This window comes from Myotis myotis, unplaced genomic scaffold (genome assembly GCF_014108235.1).
Source record: "Myotis myotis isolate mMyoMyo1 unplaced genomic scaffold, mMyoMyo1.p scaffold_m19_p_11, whole genome shotgun sequence".
NCBI lineage: Eukaryota > Metazoa > Chordata > Mammalia > Chiroptera > Vespertilionidae > Myotis > Myotis myotis.
In genome coordinates this window covers 18705963-18726309 of record NW_023416315.1, presented here as the reverse complement: position 1 = coordinate 18726309, position 20347 = coordinate 18705963, and the positions used below count along the sequence as shown (strand labels likewise).

Sequence of the window (20347 nt, the reverse complement as noted above, 5' to 3'; positions counted from 1 at the left end):
CAATGATTTGCCATCTGTCAAAAGTGAGACATTCTGTCACCTTCATAATGAGCACTTGTGGGCACCTGACACTTAAATCCCCACACCTTCTGTAGACAGCACTCCCCTCCACCTCTGTGCTCCCTCTTCAAAGGCATGGCCCCTGTGGGGTTATTAGGAATGACCAGGAAATGCAAATGTGTGCTCTGGAAGAGAAAGGTTCCCAATGCCCCCCTCCCCCTCCCCCCCCCCCACTGCCTGGGGGATGATCTAAAGCAGTGATGGTGAACCTTTTGAACTAGGCGTGTCAGTATTTTAGAAACCCCTAACTTAACTCAGCATTTTGGAAAACCCTAACTTAACTCTAGTGCCATGTCACATATAGAAATTTTTTGATATTTGCAATCATAGTAAAACAAAGATTTATATTTTTGATATTTATTTTATATATTTAAATGCCATTTAACAAAGAAAAATCAATCAAAAAAGTGAGTTCACGTGTCATCTCTGACATGCGTGTCATAGGTTCGCCATCACTGATCTAAAGGGACCCATCTCATCGTTGCTACCCTCTCGCCCTAGATCTCTGCACCAATGTTCAGAAACTCCCACCCTATCCAGAGGGACCAGCTTCAACTCGTGCCATTCTGCTGTGAGTATACCACAAAGGTATGTGGTTTCCAGGCAATTCACATCCAGGAAAATCATCCCAGGCAACAGTGGATTTCACGAATCGATAAGTAGGCACTTGAGAAATTCATGAATGGGTGGAGGAGAGAATGAGTGAGGATTTCAAAACCCCAACTTGCAAGAGGAGTATAAAAGGGTCAGTGAAATAGGCTAAATATCTGTCAATGGAGAAGTGGTCATATAAGTTATTGGCTCCCATTTTATGGAAATCTGTACAGGTAGTTGTATATATATACTAACTTAAGATTTTCAATTCATATTTTAGTAGAAAAAAGGCAAGATGCCAAAAGATACATAGAGTATGTTACTATCTATAAAACAAATGTGAAAACTATAAAGCATGTATGTTACAGCATAAAGACATTCATATTTTTTACTGCAGCATTCCTGAGTGGCTGGAATTTGGGGAAAAAGATCCAGTGGACATTCTGTTGGATCTGGGGTTTGGTGCTGACGAGCCAGACATCTGTACACAAATTCCAGCCAGATTCCTGGGTTGTGACTCAGCAGCCACAGGGATCAATATCCATGTTTTTCTTGAAGCTCAAAAGCAGCGAATGGACATTGAGAACCCTAACTTGTATGGTAAGTGAGGACCACATGGCATCCAAGTCCTACCGATGGCAATTGTTACAGAGCAAGGGCTCGCTGCCCAGTTTACATAGAAGCCAATACTATGGCACTGGCTTTTAAGAAAAAAAATCTTTATTGTAAGATCAACAACCATCAAGAAGATAAGAGGCAGAGCTCAAATCTGTCTTCTGATCTAGGGTTCAAAGAGAGATTGACAGGGTTCAGGGAAACCTGCTGGCATGCAAAATCACTGGGGGGGGGGGGGGCGCGGCAGGGGCAAGTTTCAACTGGAGTGCCTTGGACCTTGGCTGGTCATGGTAAGATATGGTAAAGGCTTCAGCACCCAACCTCCCTGGACAGCAGACCCTTCACTTCTGAAAGGATTCTGGTGTTCAGGTTCCAGTTTTGTCCCAGTGCTTTGGTTCCGTGGGGTGGAGAGACTTTGATCAAAATCCTCTCCTCTGCACATGCTTTGCCCAAATGCGGTTTTGTTCAGTTGTCCCTGAAAAACATCCCAGTATCTTGTTAAAATAAGATCAGTTTGAGCTGATTCTGCAGTTACACAGTGAGCAGGGAGGTGAGCCACAGTATGAGGAGAGATGGTCTGGGAGATGTGTACAGTGGCAATCCACCCCTCCTGTCATCGCTGAAACAGAACAGCTTTTATCTGGATCCCTCTACATGTCCACTGCGGGGTGGTGCATATGTTGGGGGAAGGGAAATATGTTCCATGTTGTCTTATTCATGAACTTGGCCCACCTGGAAGGTCACTGGTTGTAATGACGGAGAAAAGGTGGACCTGGAATTTGGATCCAGGCCTTTTGACGCCAAGCGCCATGATTTTTCCACACTCTCAGGTGGCAATAGATGGAGAAGATGGAGGCGAGGATGAGGATATATACTGCCTAAAGCAGTGGGAGAAACTCAAGTTCGTCTTGTATGAAAGAGCTGGGTTTACTTTTTGACAATTTAGTTTAATTCACAAGATTGAACTCAAGATATATCTTTGCCTGTCGATGTTACGGATTAACACACCATTAATTATTGGCATATATGAATCTATCTAGTATGCATGTACAACTAAATACAAAAGGTATTCACTTCCCCATAACTTTCTATAGAGGAGTACCTTTATAATAATTAGTAGCATGTACAGAGAAAAAAATGAGTTTCTGGAGCTTCAAGTCCTTCTCATCTTGAAAAATCACATGTGTTAACCAACCTCTCCAGTTTTGACAACTTCAATGCAGCTTCATTACAAAAACCCAGCCTAAAAATTGTGCTTTCTATATCATTCAGGCCGTTTCCAACAGCTGGAAATCCTGGGTCAGGTGGCCAATGCCTTCTCATCTTTGCTGAATGATGTTAGCACCTGGCAGAGCAAAGCTGAAGAGAAAGACGAAGAGGAAAATATGCAAAGAACTTTCGTGAGTGGAGCCGAAGGACATCCAGGAAAAGAGGGGGAACTTTTCAGAAGAGCCTCGAAGCAGATCAGGAGCGACAGTAGTTCAGAAGTGTCAGGGTCTCTGAAGAAGAGGGAACGTTTTTCCAGCACCTGTGCAGGACCAGGGGGATGTGCAATAGAGTCACCAGCCGTGACAGACAACCTCAACCAAAGTCATTTATCTCCTTCGGCCGAGCATTGGTCTCTCCAAGCCTGTGATGACTTGATACCTTGTCGTCCTCCCAGAGCTCTTCTGAAAAGGCGCTGGCCTTACTCATCCATGCTAGCCAAGCGGACTCCTCCTTCCTGTGTGTCTGAGGGGTCAGTCAAGGACAGAACTCTGAAAGAAAATGTGATTCAGACTAACAAGCTCAAGAGCTTATCTGGGGCGAGGAAGGCACCAGACTCCTTCGAAATGGAAGAGGTCAGTGTTGTTTGTACTTTGCGCTCAACTTCTAAGGGAGATAACCCTCATCAAGGCACCTTTTGCCTTTCAGCCCTTATTTAACCCCTTCATCTGTCAGCCCCTCAGCATTAGGTCTTATGTTCCAAACTCCTGTTTACTCTGGGATATTTAAGGTAATTCTGGTTGCTTCAGTCAGAACTAAATGATATGAAACCAGCCGTTGCTTTCTCCCATCCCTTTTCTGGTCCTTGCTCTCAGCTGAATCCACAGGTTACTTCTCACTGTTGCTCACTGTTTTATTATGCATCTCAGGATGGTTTTCTCTACTCTTTCCACATTTCATCTTCTTCGAGGGTCCGTTCAACTACTCCCCACTCAGTGAAATTCCACCTCTGTATTATAGCCTCGGCAGGGAGAGCTTGTTGAGGTAGAGATTGTGTGTGTGTGTGTGTGTGTGTGTGTCAAGGACGTCTGCCCCCCCACCCCCCCTCACCGCACCAGTTCCTAGAGGACCAGGTTTTGTCATCAAGGGCATGTGTCTTTGAAATATTTCCCCCAAGATGACTAATGCAGGGCCTTAGACAAAGAAGCAGGATGGGTTTGTTTTTTATTTTTATGGGATCAGTATTTTGTTAGTTCGCTTTGGGATTTATTGACAGTCACATAGCTTGACTCCCATTTCACATATCTCCTCTGCTTTTTCCTCCCACCTTCATACATTCATGCTAATTTTCACCCTATTTAGATGGCATGGCCACCTGCACTTCTCAGTCTTTTAAAAAATATGGATATACACATTTTCATTATTTTCTCTATTCTTTAATATAATTACAAAGAAAATACAGAAGAGCATGCCCCACCCCTCTTTTCATGTCAAATTATCCAGTAGTGGGGGAGGATATTTACTTGTAAATCCCAAGGTTGGCCACCTCTCCTTTGAGCCGTCTGCTGTGAGGCATGCACTCTGATAGGCTCTGGGGAACAAACTCTGCCCTAAAGGGAACCACAGTGCAGGGATGGACACAGAAACCAGGACAGTGACAGGTTACTGATACACCTCTCTGTCACTATAGAGACAGGTTGGGGTATCTGGGGAACAAGATAATGAGATTGACGCCTTCTGGTGTCTCAGGTCCAGAGCTTTGAAGAGGAGATTGGTGATCACCCTGACCTGACTTCAGGAACTAAAGGTAAGAATTCGTCAAGGTGTGCAATTGCATCAATGGTCTTTTCAGAGAATGTAAGTAACTGCTATTCAACTTTCTTAAAAGGTAGAACTTACTCATTGCCAAGGAGATGCCACATGTGTTACGACTACTATCTACTTCCACTGCATTTTCTACCTGCTACTATTAAACTCTCACTAGCAATGCAAATGTACAAGTAAATTTCAAAATATTTACCACAGAAATGTTCAGTATCAGTGGGGCTTGTCTACCATTAACTCTGTGTGAGGCGACCGGGATAGTGGAATGGATTTCACATAGGACTGGGACTAACTGAGGGAATACGTTCTTTCTTCTGCCAACTGCTTAATGTTGTACACGTCATATCATGTCACTGGGCCTCAGTTTTTACATGTTATAAAGAGATAAGAGCAAGTAATTTTTTAAGTTATCTGCCAGAACCTATATCCTAAATTAAGTGATTATGTGACCTTCATGTGAAACTCTCAGATGAAACAAGTTATCTAGATGTAACTTTGGGGTCATCTCTTAGGTCAGTGGTCAGCAAACTGCGGCTCAGCAAACCACGGCTCACGAGCCACATGCGGCTCTTTGGCCCCTTGAATGTGGCTCTTCCACAAAATACTGACTTCTGCTCATGGGACACGAAGTTTCAATCACACTATACGTGCATGCCCACACGTGGTATTTTGTGGAAGAGCCACACTCAGGGGGCCAAAGAGCTGCATGTGGCTCATGAGCTGCGGTTTGCCGACCATGGTCTTAGGTGGTCTTATAATGTCCTGGACAGCAGGGGAGGCAGCCTTTCTCTACTTCTGGTTCCTATGCCCTTGTTCAGCTATCATTGTGATTCAGCATTTCCATAATCCTATAACAGAGCGAGAAGTAGACAGAAATTAGTGAAGCAAAATAAAGCAGATGAAGCTAGTGTATGTCCTCGAAGAAAATATGCTAATTTTAATTTAATTTAGTGTGGTGTCAAACACATCTTTTTTATTACAAAGTGTATGTATGGGCCTCATTTTGCTAAATGCTGTTTAGAAATTATGCATTAGTAATTATAGGGTCCTGCTGATTACATAAATTGTTATCCTGCTCTTTGAAGTAATTAGCACATAACCTGCATTGAGGTTTTTAAGATAAAAATAAGCATCTGTTTTCCATCTAATTGAATGCTTCTCAACGAAGCTAGAGGTTCTCTTGCCAATAGGAGCTGCCTTCCTTGACATTCAATTAAGAGTTCTGCTGGTATCATCTAAGTCACCCCAATCATTCAAAAAAAATGATTTTGGAAAGTTAGGCAACAGCACTAATCTACATTTAATCTCAAATTTAGAGAGCAAAGTAGTATGGGTGAAGGTTGGCCTAGTGGAGAAATATGAATAACAATTAAAGCAAATGTAATTTCATTACTTTCACAAACAGTATTGTTAACCCAAGAAGAAATAGAACTAAAATAAGAAAAAAATAAGTAAAACTAGTTCAATTAATAGAGACAGAGGGAAATTATTGATATATATAGGAGTGAATTACCTATATAGCTATAGATATGTATATGAATTTTTAACATATATAAATATATATATAATATATATGAATGAATTTTTTACTCAAAGTTGAAAAAGTGACTTCATTAAAAAAATGTGGAATGTTTTGACCAATAGGACATGGCAGAAGCAATGCTGTGCTATATCCAGAACATAGCCCTTAAACTACTTGGCTGCTTCCTGGGTTTTGAGATACCCATTCTTGGAATATTCTCTCTGAAAACATGACCTTTGTTTTGTAAAAAACCAAACTCTATGTGGATGCCACATGTAGACACTCTGGTGGACAACCTTGACGAACTCCCATGTGAATAAGCTATCTTGGGTGTCCAGTCCAGTCAAACTTTCAGATGACTGCAGTGAGAGATAATAGATTGTGGTTTTAAGCTACATACAGGCACACAAAAAGATGAAGGCATGTGATGAACTCTTCAAATACCTTTAAAACTTAAAAGATGTTTTAAAGACTATTTTATCTACTCATGCACAATATTCCAAATATTAGCAGAAAAAAAAGGATATTTAAACATTTTCCTAAATGAATTAGAGCAAAATTACTTCTTATAAAAGATAGGTAGCCAGGGTCACAAATATCCTACCCTCCCTTCATCCCCTGAAAAATTCTCACTGAAATGAACAAAAGAATCTATATATATAAAAGGCTAATATGCAAAGTGTCCCTTTGGGAGTTCGACCAGGAGAATGGAAATTCGATCGCTCTCTATGACATGCGTTGACCACCAGGGGGTGGTGCAGAACATGGTGGGTGACCAGCAGCGCTGGTGGCACAGGGAACTGAGGGAGCAAGGGAAGGAAGAGGCGTGGCGGTGGGGAGGCAGGGAACCTGATTGGCTCTGATCACCGGTTAGGCCTAGGGACCCTACCCATACGCAAATGTCATGCACGGGTCTCTAGTCCTATCTAATAAAAGAGAAACATGGTAATTAGCCATACCTCCACTACCCTTCCCATTCGCTAATCAGTGAGATATGCAAATTAACTGCCAGCCAAGATGGCGGCCGGCAGCCAGGCAGCTTGAAGCGAACATGAGGCTTGCTTGCTTCAGTGACGGAGGACTCCAACGTTCCCCGCCTGCCTTGCTGGCCTCTGAGCTTGCAGTTTGAAACATTGTTACAAATATAGAAACTAAACAAAACCCCAGAAACCTGCTTTCAGCGAGCAGGGATCTCAGAGCTGGAGTTGAAACAGTGTTTCGATTATAGAACCCAAACAAACCAGATACCTACTTTCAGCAGCCGAGGCCTCAGAGCTGGAGCCAAGCCTGAGAGCTAAAGCTGGCCCAGAATAAAAAAAGAGAAAGAAAAAAGGAGCAGTTGGGAGCTTCAGTCACCCGCCAGCCTGAAAACAGCCCTCAGCCCCTCACCCAGACTGGCCAGGCACCCAAGCAGGACCCCCACCCTGATCCAGGACATCCTTCAGGGCAAACCAGCTGGCCCCCACCCGTGCACCAGGCCTCTATCCTATATAGTAAAAGGGTAATATGCCTCCCAGCACTGGGATCAGCGGAGCCGCGAGGCCTCCCGGCACGGGATCAGCGTGACAGGGGGCAGCGCCCAAACCCCCTGATCGCCCTGCAGCTCTGTGTGTGACAGGGGGTGGGGCCACAACCTCCCTATCCGCCCTGCTCTGTTCGTGACAGGCGAAGGCACCCCAACCCCCTGATCAGCCCTGCTCTGTGCCTAATAGGGGGAGCTCCCCAACCCCCTGATCTCCCTGCGGCTCTGTGTGTGACAGGATGCAGTGCCCCAACCCCCTGATCGGCCCTGCTCTGTGTGTGACAGGGTGCGGCGCCCCAACCCTCCCCCCCTACGGGCTCTGCTCTGTGTGTGACGGGGTAGAACCATAACCTCCCCATCGGCCCTGCCCTGAGTGTGACAGGGCATGGCGCCCCAACCCCCTGATCCGCTCTGCTCTGTGTGTGACAGGGGGCAGTGCCCCAACTCCCCTATTGGCCCTACTCTGTGAGTGACAAGGGGGAGCTCCCCAACCCCCTGATGGGCCCTGCTCTGTGCATGACAGGGGGCAGCGCCCCAACCTCCTGATTGGCCCTGCTCTGTGTGTGACAGGGGGTGGCGCCACAACCTCCCCATCGACCCTGCCTTGAGTGTGACTGAGGGTGACAACGCAACCTCCCGATCCGCCCTGCTCTGTGCATGACAGGAGGTGGCGCCCCAACTCCCCAATCAGCCCTGCTCTGAGCCCAACCAGGGGCTGCACCTAGGGATTGGGCCTGCCCTCTGCCACCCAGGAGCAGGCCTAAGCCAGCAGGTTGTTATCTCCCGAGGGGTCCCAGACTGCAAGAGGGCACAGGCCGGGCTGAGGGAACCCCCCTCCCCACCGAGTGCACAAATTTTTGTGCACCGGGCCTCTAGTATAAATATAAAGAGGAAATACGGTTTGGTGCTATTAAAAGCGGGGAGGGGGACTGATTCAATCATTCATATTTCAGAAGCCTTGAGGAATTTGAATAGACTATACTGTAGATGAAGATAGGGACAATTCTATAGGAAGAGCTTGCCTAGGGATTGAAGAGACAAGTCCACTGCAGAGTTGTACTAACACATTAAGAGCATAATTTCTAAAATAATCTCATTTAACTCTGAAGTCCAACAAGACACACCTTTTCTGTCACCTTATGAAACCAGCACACACAGCAAGACTACTACGAGATCTAGCAGTTCATAATCAGAGGCTACTCAGAAGAAATGCTTGCCAATAAAAGAATGACCACAGAAACATCACTCCCAGAAATTAATATTCTCAGCGAGATTTGTTCAGTTATTGCACCTGTGTAAGAGAATAATCCTCAATGAGTAAACATCCTTTTCATATAAAATATACAATGTCTGAGTTTGATTCTGATAATGGTGAGTAACCCCTAACTGGCCAACCCTCCCACAGACACCTATAACCTCTGGATAAAATATTTTAAAACTTCTACCTGAAGGCACTGGAGAGTGACCAAAAACAGGCAGATTGTGGAGAAGGCTTCATTAATTTCAAAAGGAAATGGGCCCTAGCCGGTTTGACTGGGACCAAAGGCTCCCAGATTTGATTCCAGCCAAGGGCATGTACCTTGGTTGTAGGCTCCTCTCTGGCCTGGGCCCTGAGTCAGGGAGCATGCAGGAGGCAATCCATCAATGTGTCTCTCTCACATCAATATTTTTCTCCTCCACTCTCTCTAAAATTAATGGAAAAATGCCCTCAGGTGAGGATTGAAAAAGGTGGGGTGGAGGAATGGCACTGAATGAGTTTCTTGTTTTTTAAAAGTCTTTAGCCTAAAGGCAGGCTCTAACTGATGTCATAATTTTTATAAATGTATAGAAATTAGCAGTCTTACTGGCTAGAGGGATTAGAAGACCATTTGGAGCAATGACAAATAGACAAACAGGGAGACTTAATTCTGGCATATGACAGTTTGGAAATATTATCAAACTGGACATTTTGAAGTCAGAAATACAGCTGTTGAAGTGGTAGGTGGAAAGTCTGAAGAAAGGGTAGAGGAAAGAATAGGGATTTCTCTCCAAAAAGAGGACAGGTGGCACTCACCTGGGTCACTGAGAAGTAGTTTCCACAAAAGTATGGATGGTGCCAAATCCTAAGTTTAGAAACATTATGGAGAAATGACCACTCCTAGGACTGTAGGGGCAAGGGAGTGGTGACCAGAATGTGGACTGGATTGCTGTGTTGGAAAGCTGCCTTCTATAGAGGAAGGCAGCCAAGCTGTGGAGGACACAGTGGGAGGCAGAGGAGAAAATGAATATTCCCAGCTCCCTCTCTTCCTATCCTCCTGTCTCCAGTGGCCAAACCCAAGCTGAAGCCACCAGAGATCAAGGAAGCTCATTATTCAATCCATATGAGACAAAAACACAGATCAGGCCCATCAATGAAATAGGAACACCTAAATAGCATATAAAATGTATGAAGTGGAAGGGTAAGGTGAGGAGAGAAGTTATCCACAAATTTCCAGACAGAAAAATGCAGATTACTTACAAAGTGGAAAAAGTCAGATATTTCATTAGCAACACTAGATGGCATATGGATATTGACCATTATATGTGTAATTTAGAACTAGAAAAATGTTTTAGAGAAATGTTAACCAGTGATTTCATAAACATCCGCACTCTTCTATTTGCAAGGGCAGCATAAAGTCATTCTCAAAGGAGGACTCATGAAGTACATCCCGTTCCCTACCCTTCCAGGACAATATCCTGGTTGATTAAGATGTTACTGAAAATAAAGTACTATAGAATAATTAAAATAGGGTGTGGAAAAGTCAAGTAAAAAACAACAACAAATAGTTAAAGTTAATTATTGTTAAAAATTTTGAATGGAAATAAAATATCACAAAATACTTTAGGGTTAAAAGATAAAACTTATGCCCTGGCCGGTTTGGCTCAGTGGATAGAGCGTTGGCCTGTGGACTGAGGGGTCCCAGGTTCGATTCCAGTCAAGGGCATGTACCTTGGTTGCGGGCACATCCCCAGTGGGGGGTGTGCAGGAGGCAGCTGGTTGATGTTTCTTCTCCTCGATGTTTCTAACTTTCTATCCCTCTCCCTTCCTCTCTGTAAAGAAATAAATGGCATATATTTTAAAAAAAAAAAGATAAAACTTACAATAATGATTTGCTTAACTTCTATTTTATTATCAAGCTTCTGTAAAATGTTGGACATAGAATAAAAGAGTTATAAAGACAAAAACTAATTGGGGTTTATAATATTAATAAAATATACTTCAAGTGAAAAGAAAACCTAAAATGAAAATAATACTTCTAAAAAGTAATCAAAATTATAAACCTCATCTATGATTTGACAATCATAAATCATTACATTCCAAGTAATTAACATTCAGTATATAAATGCTGATGTTATGAATTTGTAAAAAGCCCCTACAAGTTAATGAGAACATTAACAATAACAGATACTATTAGATTAATGAAGAAAGCAAATGCATAGGCAGTCCAAGGAAAAATTATACAAGCTCCACAAAAATGATAAACATGATCAATGTCTCCTGTAAATAAAGGATGAAAATTTAAAATAATAACGATAATGTGTTTCACCTATCCTATTATCAAATATTTGAAGATTTAATAATACCTGGTGATAACAAACATGTAGATTAAACACTCACCCACTGTCAGTTGGAAGTTAAATTGTCATGAATTACTTGAAGTGTGATTTGTCTGTCACACAATTTTAAATGCAGGCAATTTTGATGCAATTATCACAGTTCTGGAATTTGTCCTACCCATAGACTCAAATGTGCACACAAGGACTTTCACTGCAAGAATGTTTATAGTAACAAACAACTAGAGGCAGCCTAAGTGCCCCCAAATAGGTTTTGCTCTAAGCAATTGTTGTAAAGCTTACATTAAAATCTACTCAGACATTATTTTGAAAAATAAGGAGATATTTAATTGTTGGTGTGGACTGGTCTCAGAGATATACAGTTGTTAAATGTGGGCGGGGGGGGGGGGGATACGTGTGAAAGGTTCTGTCTAGATTTCTCTTTGAATTAAGAGTGTATCTATTTCTATTGATGGGAGAAGTGTGCACAGAATGCTTCTGGGAAAACATATAAAGAACCGTTAATGGTTATACCTTAACAGAAGGGGAACTAACATGTTTTAAATTAATTGGCATCTTTTACTTTTCTTTTGTTACCATGCACATATGTTATTTTCATAACACTACTTAGCGAAAAATTCTGGCGGAACTACAGGAAATTAACACAATAAAAATGGGAGATTTTGTTGTTGTTAATTTGCTGCCCCATTCCCCATAACAACCAGTTGAAACTTTTGTGCTCCTTTTATTTTTTAATTTAAAAAATTAATAAAATTATATATATTTAAGGTTTACAACATGATGATTTGATATACATATACTCAGTGAAATAATTGCTATAGCAAGTCAATTAACATATCATCTCTTCACATAGTTACCCTCTTGTTTATGTGATGAGTGAACCTGAATATCCCTTAGCAAATTTCCAATGTTTAATACAGCATTATTGACTATACCTTAGATCTCAGACTTACTCATTCTACATAACTGCAACTTTCTACCCTTTGACCAACATCTCCCCCCCAAATTGGGAGACTTTAAGATTCCTCTCCTCTTTTACAGGTCAAACAGGAAATAATAAAAGATGATAGAAAAGCCCTGACCGGTTTGGCTCAGTGAACAGAGCGTCGGCCTGAGGACTGATGGGTCCCGGGTTCGATTCTGGTCAAGGGCATGTACCTTGGTTGCAGGCACATCCCCGGTGGGGGGTGTGCAGGAGGCAGCTGATCGATGTTTCTCTCTCATTGATGTTTCTAACTCTCTATCCCTCTCCCTTTCTCTCTGTAAAAAATCAATAAAATATATATTTTTTAAAAAGATGATAAAAAAGACATTAATATAATTGATAAAATACTTAATAGAAAAATATTGAAATAAGTATTCTTTGCCAGTGTTCTTGAAATATTTATTAAAATATCTAACAATTTTTAAATGCAAAGATTATTTCTTTGGTTTCTTACACACAAACACACATACACAGACTCTCACATATAACGTATAAGTCATTTTGCCATAGGTATAAATGCAGCAAGAATAAAAATATACAAACAAAACAAAATACCAAATCCAGGACTTGGGGACTGAGTCCTTCAAATGCAGAAAATGCTAAGTTAAAACTATAAATGAGGATCATTTGAATAATAATAAACCCTTTATTTAAAATTGGAGAATTGGAACAGAAGCAGTAATCTGAGGCAAATTCATAGTATTAATTGCTTTCATTATCAAACAAGGGAAAAAATAAACTAAGTATCTAACTCAAGAAATAATCATAAAAACAATAAAATAAACATAATTAGAAGAAAGAGATTAATAAATAAATGAAACTTAATAATGTGAGAAGTAGAAAACAAGTGATTTTATTTACTCGTTCTCTCTTTCTCTATCTCTCTCTCTCCTTCTCTCTCCTATCTGTGCTATTTCAAAGGGACTGGTATACTAATTTAGAAGAACATCAGAAATGGCCCACTCTCCTTTCTGAAGCAGATAAATTCAAATTCCACAGTCTCTGTTCTACTCTTCCTCCTTTATTTTCTCTGCCTCTGCCCTCATGCTGTTGCCATGCTTAGTAAGTGACACTTCTATAGGGCTCTTCTGGAGGAATAATTATTTGTTTTTTTATGCTAAATGAGGGTAGGAATCTTGTCTTATTTACTGAGCGTCCCCTGGCCAAGCACAGTGCCAGACCCATTAGAGAACTCCATACATACTTGTTGCTCCCCACATTGATCAGTTCACTCTCAGTTTCTCTTGTCTTAGCCAGAAGAGTTCCCGTAATAATTAATCAATGGTAATTTAACATTGCCACAGTGCATTGTGGGCAGAGTATAATCACTATCTTAAAATATTATACATGGCATTTTCAATAATTTTACTGGCATGGATTTCAATATTTATAAATTAGGAATGTATACAGTTTGTATATTCCTTTCAAATCTAAGAATTGATGCTTTATTGTGGGGTGTTGCATTTAGTCCTAAGTAACGTATACTTCATTTACTTCAGTTTTGCACACTTTCTAGCAACATCTCTCAAAAAGTTGGTTTCCCTGAATATGCATGGAGTGTGTTGCTTAACTGTACATTCCAATCAATTACAATTATTATTAGGGAGCAGGCCATTGTTAACAATTTACATCTATACACTGATTAGCAGCGTCCCAAGCAGTTTCCATGGCATTACTTCACGTAATCGCCACACTATTTTTTTCCTTTTTAGAAATAAGACATCCACAAATTAAGTTCCCTAAGGTTACACAGCTGACAAAAGGAAGCCAGGATGTTTTGAATCCAAATCCAGTTCTTCTTCCATACTGAATTCATTCGTTCAGCAAATATTTAATGAGCTTTTATACATGCAAGAACCTGTTCTAGGTGCTGGCGATACACACGGAAGTGAAATAGAACCCAGCCTCATGGAGCCTGTTAGTATTAGGAGAAACCAATTAATTATCGAATAACAATGGTGATGAATGTCATGAAGAAGCAGCAAAAGATGACTCGAAAGCTTCTAACACGCAGGGAAGAGCCCCATACAGATTTGAGTGCCTTGCTAGCGCATCCCTTGAAGTTCTTGGCAGCATTTGAGCGCTTTCTCTGTGCCAGGTGTAGTCCCAGGCTCTTTCTATGCAGTAATTCACTGACTTCCCCTGGAGGTTGATTCTATCATTATCATTCCCATTGCACAGACGAGGAAATTGAGGTAGAGCGATTGTGTAACTGCTCACGGTCACAACCCTCAGAGCCCCTGTCCTTCGTTTCTGGTTGCCTTCTGACTTGACCGTGAGAGAAAGCCCCAGGTCATACGTTCTTCGTGCTTGCCTCCCTTCTAGAGCAGAAAAGCTATTAAAACAACAAAATTGCTCAACCACGAAAACAAACTTAGATCATGAGACTGGGAAGATTCTGGTTTCTGTAGTAACACGTGAATGGACATGGCCATCCATGATTTCCTACTTGGGCTGTTGCCGGCCTCCCTGATGAAGCGGGCTGCCCACTGGGAGGCAAACACGGACTCCACTGGCACTGAGAGGGCCTGAGTGTCCGTCTTCTTTGTTGTTTGGTTTGGGTGGGTATTTGCTTTCAGGGAATTAGCACACAGGGAAGCGGGATCGCCAGGTTGCAGGGAACTGATCGCTCTTGACTGCCTGCTCCCAAGACAGATTAGGACTAGGACGCCGGTGGGGCACAAGTCCCGGCGGCCCTGTCCGCTGGCTCGGGTGCTGGGCCTCCATTTGCGTCGATGGCTTAGTTTTCTGCTCACCCCACGACGGCCGATTCCCACGCGGCTCGGTGCCTTCTTCATATTTCTCCGTAACGCCGTCTCTGGCTGCTTCGCTGCGGCAGGCTTTATGATCAGGGCTGTTTGCTTTATTTTCCTTCCTTGGCAGTAGGCAAAGCCACACTCAAACTCCAATCGCCCTGAACAACTTACTCAGAAACCAGGGTGTTTTCCAGGCTTGTTTTGAAATATTACAATTTTTTTTATTAGGCAATTTTATCATTGTTATAAATAAGTAATTGTACTGGGGAGAAGGGATAATCCTTATTTAATTAAATTCATCTATACTCCCAGGTTGGCAGCAACAAGACATATGTGAGACTAATACCCGCAGCCTGCCTCTTTGCATGTGCAATTAAAAATTCACTCCACAGTAGCGCTGGCAGTTTCGGGTTGCTTTTGGCATTTACAAATTCTTTTATTTTGTGACTTTTTTTTTTTTACCATACACATATGCTGGAGCAGATGTTGCTTATTTGTTGTTTATTCAAATCTGTAGGCTCTGGCAGCTAACTCCATTGTTCTGTAATGAAGCTTTATTCACTGTCCTGTATTAGGACCCTGCGCCTGCACGCGAGGCTGCCTTCGCTCCCAGTAGGACACCATAGTTATTGCCCTTGTAGTTGGCTGCTTATGGCTGGAAGCTTGCACTGGGGGGCAGACTGACAATCGCAACAAAGGGCTGGGTGGTTACAGTGGGGTGAGTGCAAGGGGACAGGCGGGAAGGTCACCCCGCAATGCTCTGCTCTGCAGTTCTGCCCGGTGGCCCCAGCCTGGCATCAGACTCAGCTGCTGTGCTGTGGGGATTTGGTGTCTGAAGCTGGGAAGCATTTCCTTCCTGCTCTTTCTCTTCTTTCTCTTTCTCCCCCCCCCCCCCTTTCTCTCTCTCTCTCTCTCTCTCTCTCTCTCTCTCTCTCTCTCTCTCTCGTTATTTAATTAGTTTGTAAGCAGGGTTCTATTGCAACCCCCCCCCACCTCCCCACCCCCCACCCCGTGCAACCATAGATTTGTTCCCAGCCATGCTTACCCCGAGGAGCTCTGTCCAGCGCAAAACGATTTCTTCCATATATCACACCCTCATCACATCGTCCCTCATCTGCATCCTGTTCCTGGCTGCCTGGGCCTTTGGGGGAGCCACACTTCATAAAGTCGAGAATGTCAGGTCCGTGTTGACCAAAATAAAGACCTGCTCATCCCTAGAGCTCCAGTGCCAATTTGGAGACATTCGCCTTCTGGAAAACCCCTGTCTTGGCCAGGAGGCAATCAATCAGAGATGTAACCACCTCCATCTGGCACATTATGACATTGAACCTCACTATTAACACATTTGTGATTCATCTTGTCCCAACGAGTGGTGCCAGGGATCAAACCACATCCTCCCTCCCCGTGGCAGCTGGGAGCACTCTAGCTTCCCAGCACGCAGAGTTAACACATTGGAGCCTGTGACATCGCAAGTAACAATTCTTTTAATTATCACACCTTCTCCCCCCCCCCCCCCCCCACACTCCACAGACATTTTGGCACCGTTGGGGATATTTTTGCAGCCGGCAATCAGTACTTCTCTTAATTGACTGAGTATGTTCCAATGGTGTGAAGCCGGGTATTCTCCACTATCCAATGCAAGGGCCAGTTGCTTGGGGCTAAGTTCTAGAGCTATAACCGCCTGCACTTGCTTGGGAGGCTTTATCCCATAAAGATGCTGTAGCGTTCGTTCATGATATTTTTTCTTAGAAAATTTATCCTTAACAAAATTATTGCCTTGAATTGTCTATGTATGAATGTGAATCTCCCCGGGATTGAATTTAAGGTCTTTGCCATCCTGGCCTCAGTCCATCCTGACAGTCTCACTTCCTGCACTCTGCATGGGCTGGGATGGTCAGCTCCCCCAACATCCCCACATTCACATCTCTGTAATTACAGGGCTCCCTTTTCCCAGAGTCCATTTCCCATCTCCCTTCCACGTGCCAGCGTCCCGCATCCTTCAAGGTCTCAGTTCAGTTATTCCCTCTTCTGTCATCTCCTCCAAGATCCCTATTCCCCAAACTCCTTCTTCAGTGCTCCCATACATTTTGATAGGTCCTTACCATGCATAGGTCTTTACACAGTTTGCCATGAATGACAATTAGCTGGTACAAATGCATGTCCTAACCAAGAAGTTACTTCTCTTAAGGATTCTTTGTATACATCTTTGGAGCCATCTCTCAGCTAGGGGTTGGCATCACCTCCTCAGAGGTGTCGTCACGGGGGGTGGGTTTAAGGAATGGGAATAGCCCTGTCCTGAGAAGTCTGGGTGCCAGGCACTACACATGGCATTTCACATTCTTAATTCATCTTCAAAACAACCATAGGAGTAAGTGGGGTTTACTCTCATTTTACAGACGGGAACAGAAGGACAGAGAGGTTAAGTAATGCATCAAGGTAATTCACCTATTGAGTGACTGAGCTAGGATTCACAGATCTGTCTGATCCCAAGCTTTATTCTTGCTCAAATACTCCTCTGTTGCCCTCGCAAAATGTTGAATGCTGTTATGTTAGGATAGTCAAGATACCACCCTAATATAAATATGTAGGTAGAAATAGATTTATAGGTCAGTAGAGAAAAAATGCTGTATTTCTAAGGGAATCTTAATATTCAAGTATATTAATATGGTTGAAATTGTCCATATCGTAAAAGGAAGTAAACCGAAGTTTAAGATTTCACCAGGGGTTGAGTTTATTACAATTCAGGCTTAATGATAATAATCACAATTATTACTATTGTTGTTTTTATTACTAAAAACCTCCACAGGACTATGTTAGATAGGAAAATAAACAGGAGCATGCTTTTTTATTCCCCTTATAAAAATTAGTATTTTTGTTTAACAAGAGATGAGTTTTGGAACTTTTCAAAGGATACTTTGTCTCAGATATGAACCCAAGGTCCCTTTATTATGTTTTAGCCTGAGAGGTTGTTTTAGAAGATTAGAAAAATCAGTCTTTCCTGAGCTTGGAAAGGTGACTGTGGAAGGGAGGGAGGGTGTGGCCAAGGGAGTTGATAGCTGCCACCAACCAAGAAGGAAGGGGAGGCAAAGTGGGTGCATTTCAGATGCTCTTTATCTCACGTTTTATCCCCTATTCTTACTCAACTCAGGCTCACTATCGTTCCCCGCTCCTTCCTACATCCCTTTAATTACTGGCCAATGGCTAATATAAAACCATTCAAGGTGAAGATCACATTAAGAAATTAGGCCATTAATTCAGGAATTTGTGTTTTGCCCAAAGTCTCAGGTAGTATGAAAGGAACATGAAAATCTATGGCTTGGGGCAGAGCAAGGGGGAAATCACACCTTCCCATCTCCCTTTTCAGGATCTGTTAGGAGGAAGTTGCCAGTTCTTGTCTTGTATAGCAAACCTCATTCTGTATGATAAGCATAAGCTTCTAGAAAAGGTTGAGCAAATAAGGAGATTGGTGTTAGAAGAGGCTTTGACTGACCTTACTGGGGCTGTTCTCCTCGCCTTGGGAAGAGGGTTGGCATTTCCCCTTCTTAGCCTTTCCTGGGAGGGTTGAAGCCAGAGGTGAGGCTGGTTCTTCTTCCTGGGAAGAGAGGTTAGAGAGGGGCTCAGAGCCAGAGCAGCTGAGATTTTGATTGGTTTCTTCTGCTGCCAACTCTAGACTGCTGCTGGTGCCCACACAGACATCAGCGATGATATCTGCCATGGTCCATTTCCCTCACATGTGCAATTTGCCCACCTGCATGGCATTCTCACAGGCTTAACCTTGATCAGGGTCTGATGCATTAACCAATAAGATTTCAAATTCATTGTATAAAATAGAACATGATGTGAACTTTAGCTATTCTGTTTTTATTCAATGACTTTCTTTTTTAAAATATGTAGAATTGGTCTACAGGCAGTCTTGTTTTTGTCATTGTTGTATCATTATTGTTTCTATTATAATAATAAGATAATCTTAATATAAGTTCTTGCCTCCTAAGAAATAAGACTACTTCAAAAACAAGCATTTGCTCTTTATTAACTGTAAAGTGAACAAATTATCCTATATAATAACAGGCTAATATGAAAATTGACCCAACCGCGGAATGACCAATCACTATGATGCACACTGACCACCAGGGGGCAGGCTGCCCCTTGGTGGTCAGTGCACTCCCACAGCAGAAGCACTGCTCAGCCAAAAGCTGGGCTCATGGCTGGTGAGCACAGCAGCAGTGGCGGGAGTCTCTCTCGCCTCTGTGGCAGTGCTAAGGACCCCTCAGGGGTCCCAGACTGCGAGAGGGCTCAGGCTGGGCTGAAGAAACCCCCCCACCCCCAGTGCACAAATGTCGTGCACTGGGCCTCTAGTGATTTCATAGTGTTCAAAGTTCTTAACACACATACTCTGGTAACCTAGAGGAGGAACTGGCACCTATTGGAAACTTAAGATATATTTATTCAATATGTGAATGAGAATAAGAAATATTTCTCAGGGGCTATTTTGCTACCTAAGATAAAAAGACAACAAAATCACCCTAACTGGTTTGGCTCAATGGATAGAGCGTCGGCCTGCGGACTCAAGGGTCCCAGGTTCGATTCTGGTCAAGGGCATGTACCTTGGTTGCGGGCACATACCCAGTAGGGAGTGTGCAGGAGGCAACTGATCGATGTTTCTCTCTCATTGACGTTTCTCACTCTCTATCCCTCTTCCATCCTCTCTGTAAAAAATCAATAAAATATATTTTTTAAAAAGACAACAAAATCAAGCTCCTCCCTCAATATCTGTATAGTTTGGCAATCAGAGGGAACCTCAAGATGGCCAAACCCCAGAGACTTCAGTGAAACCAAGGTCGCTTAGATAAAACTGCAAAGATAATATAATCCAGTATCATAGATTCCTGTGGATCTGAGTTGATATGGAGAGAGAGCTTTGAATTTTAGAGGGATAAAAGGTATTTTATGTCCATCAGACTATGATTTTTAAAAGATAAATTATGATTAATATATTTCTTCTCATTTAGTATGCTTATGGTTAGCCTTCAGAGCTTAGTGGTGAATATTTTACCAATTTGAGCCTTTTGCTTTCAGTAATTAGATTTTTTTAAAAATAATTTTTATTGATGTCAGAGAGGAAGGGAGAGGGAGAGAGAGACAGTGCAGTTGTCCTGGTCATATTTCAGTGTAGATAATTGTATCTTCTCTTCCTCAATCCCCCTGTTGCTTGCTTGCCAAGTGGCATTCTTCTTTCCTTTCTAACCAGCTGCTCCCAGGCACTGCTGTGAGGCGGTGAACAGCTGGAGGGAGCCACCCCAGTGATGGTTGCACATCAGTGGTATCAATACAATTAGTCTATCAACTTGTTCAGTTCTTGAAGCATTTGGCATCTTTCAGGACAAAAAGTCTGGGGAAGGGACCATCCTATTATTACTCCTACTAGAGGCCCGATACATGAAAATTCATGCAAGAGTAGGCCTTCCTTCCCCCAACTGTCAGCACCGGCTTCCCTCCGGCACCCAGGACGTGAACTGACTTCCCTCCAGCCCCGGCTATATCAGGAAGGACAGCTGGAAGACATCCGGTCTAATTAGCATGTTACCCTTTTATTATTATAGATAACCTCAGATCTGCAGCACTGCTGTAATTAGAATGGAGGTAGCACCCACAATTAGAAAGTGATAGAC

At 42.7% G+C, this 20347-nt stretch overlaps 1 protein-coding gene across 1 annotated transcript in view; it reads left to right on the top strand.

Moving 5' to 3' along the window:
* ITPRID1 (ITPR interacting domain containing 1) overlaps positions 1–20347 on the top strand; it is a 50722-nt gene that overhangs the window by 13361 nt on the left and 17014 nt on the right. Inside the window, exons 5-8 of the mRNA XM_036328983.1 lie at positions 562–648; positions 1052–1254; positions 2542–3110; positions 4225–4282. Of these exons, the coding sequence (XP_036184876.1) occupies positions 562–648; positions 1052–1254; positions 2542–3110; positions 4225–4282 (917 nt within the window). The remainder of the gene's footprint in view (positions 1–561; positions 649–1051; positions 1255–2541; positions 3111–4224; positions 4283–20347) is intronic.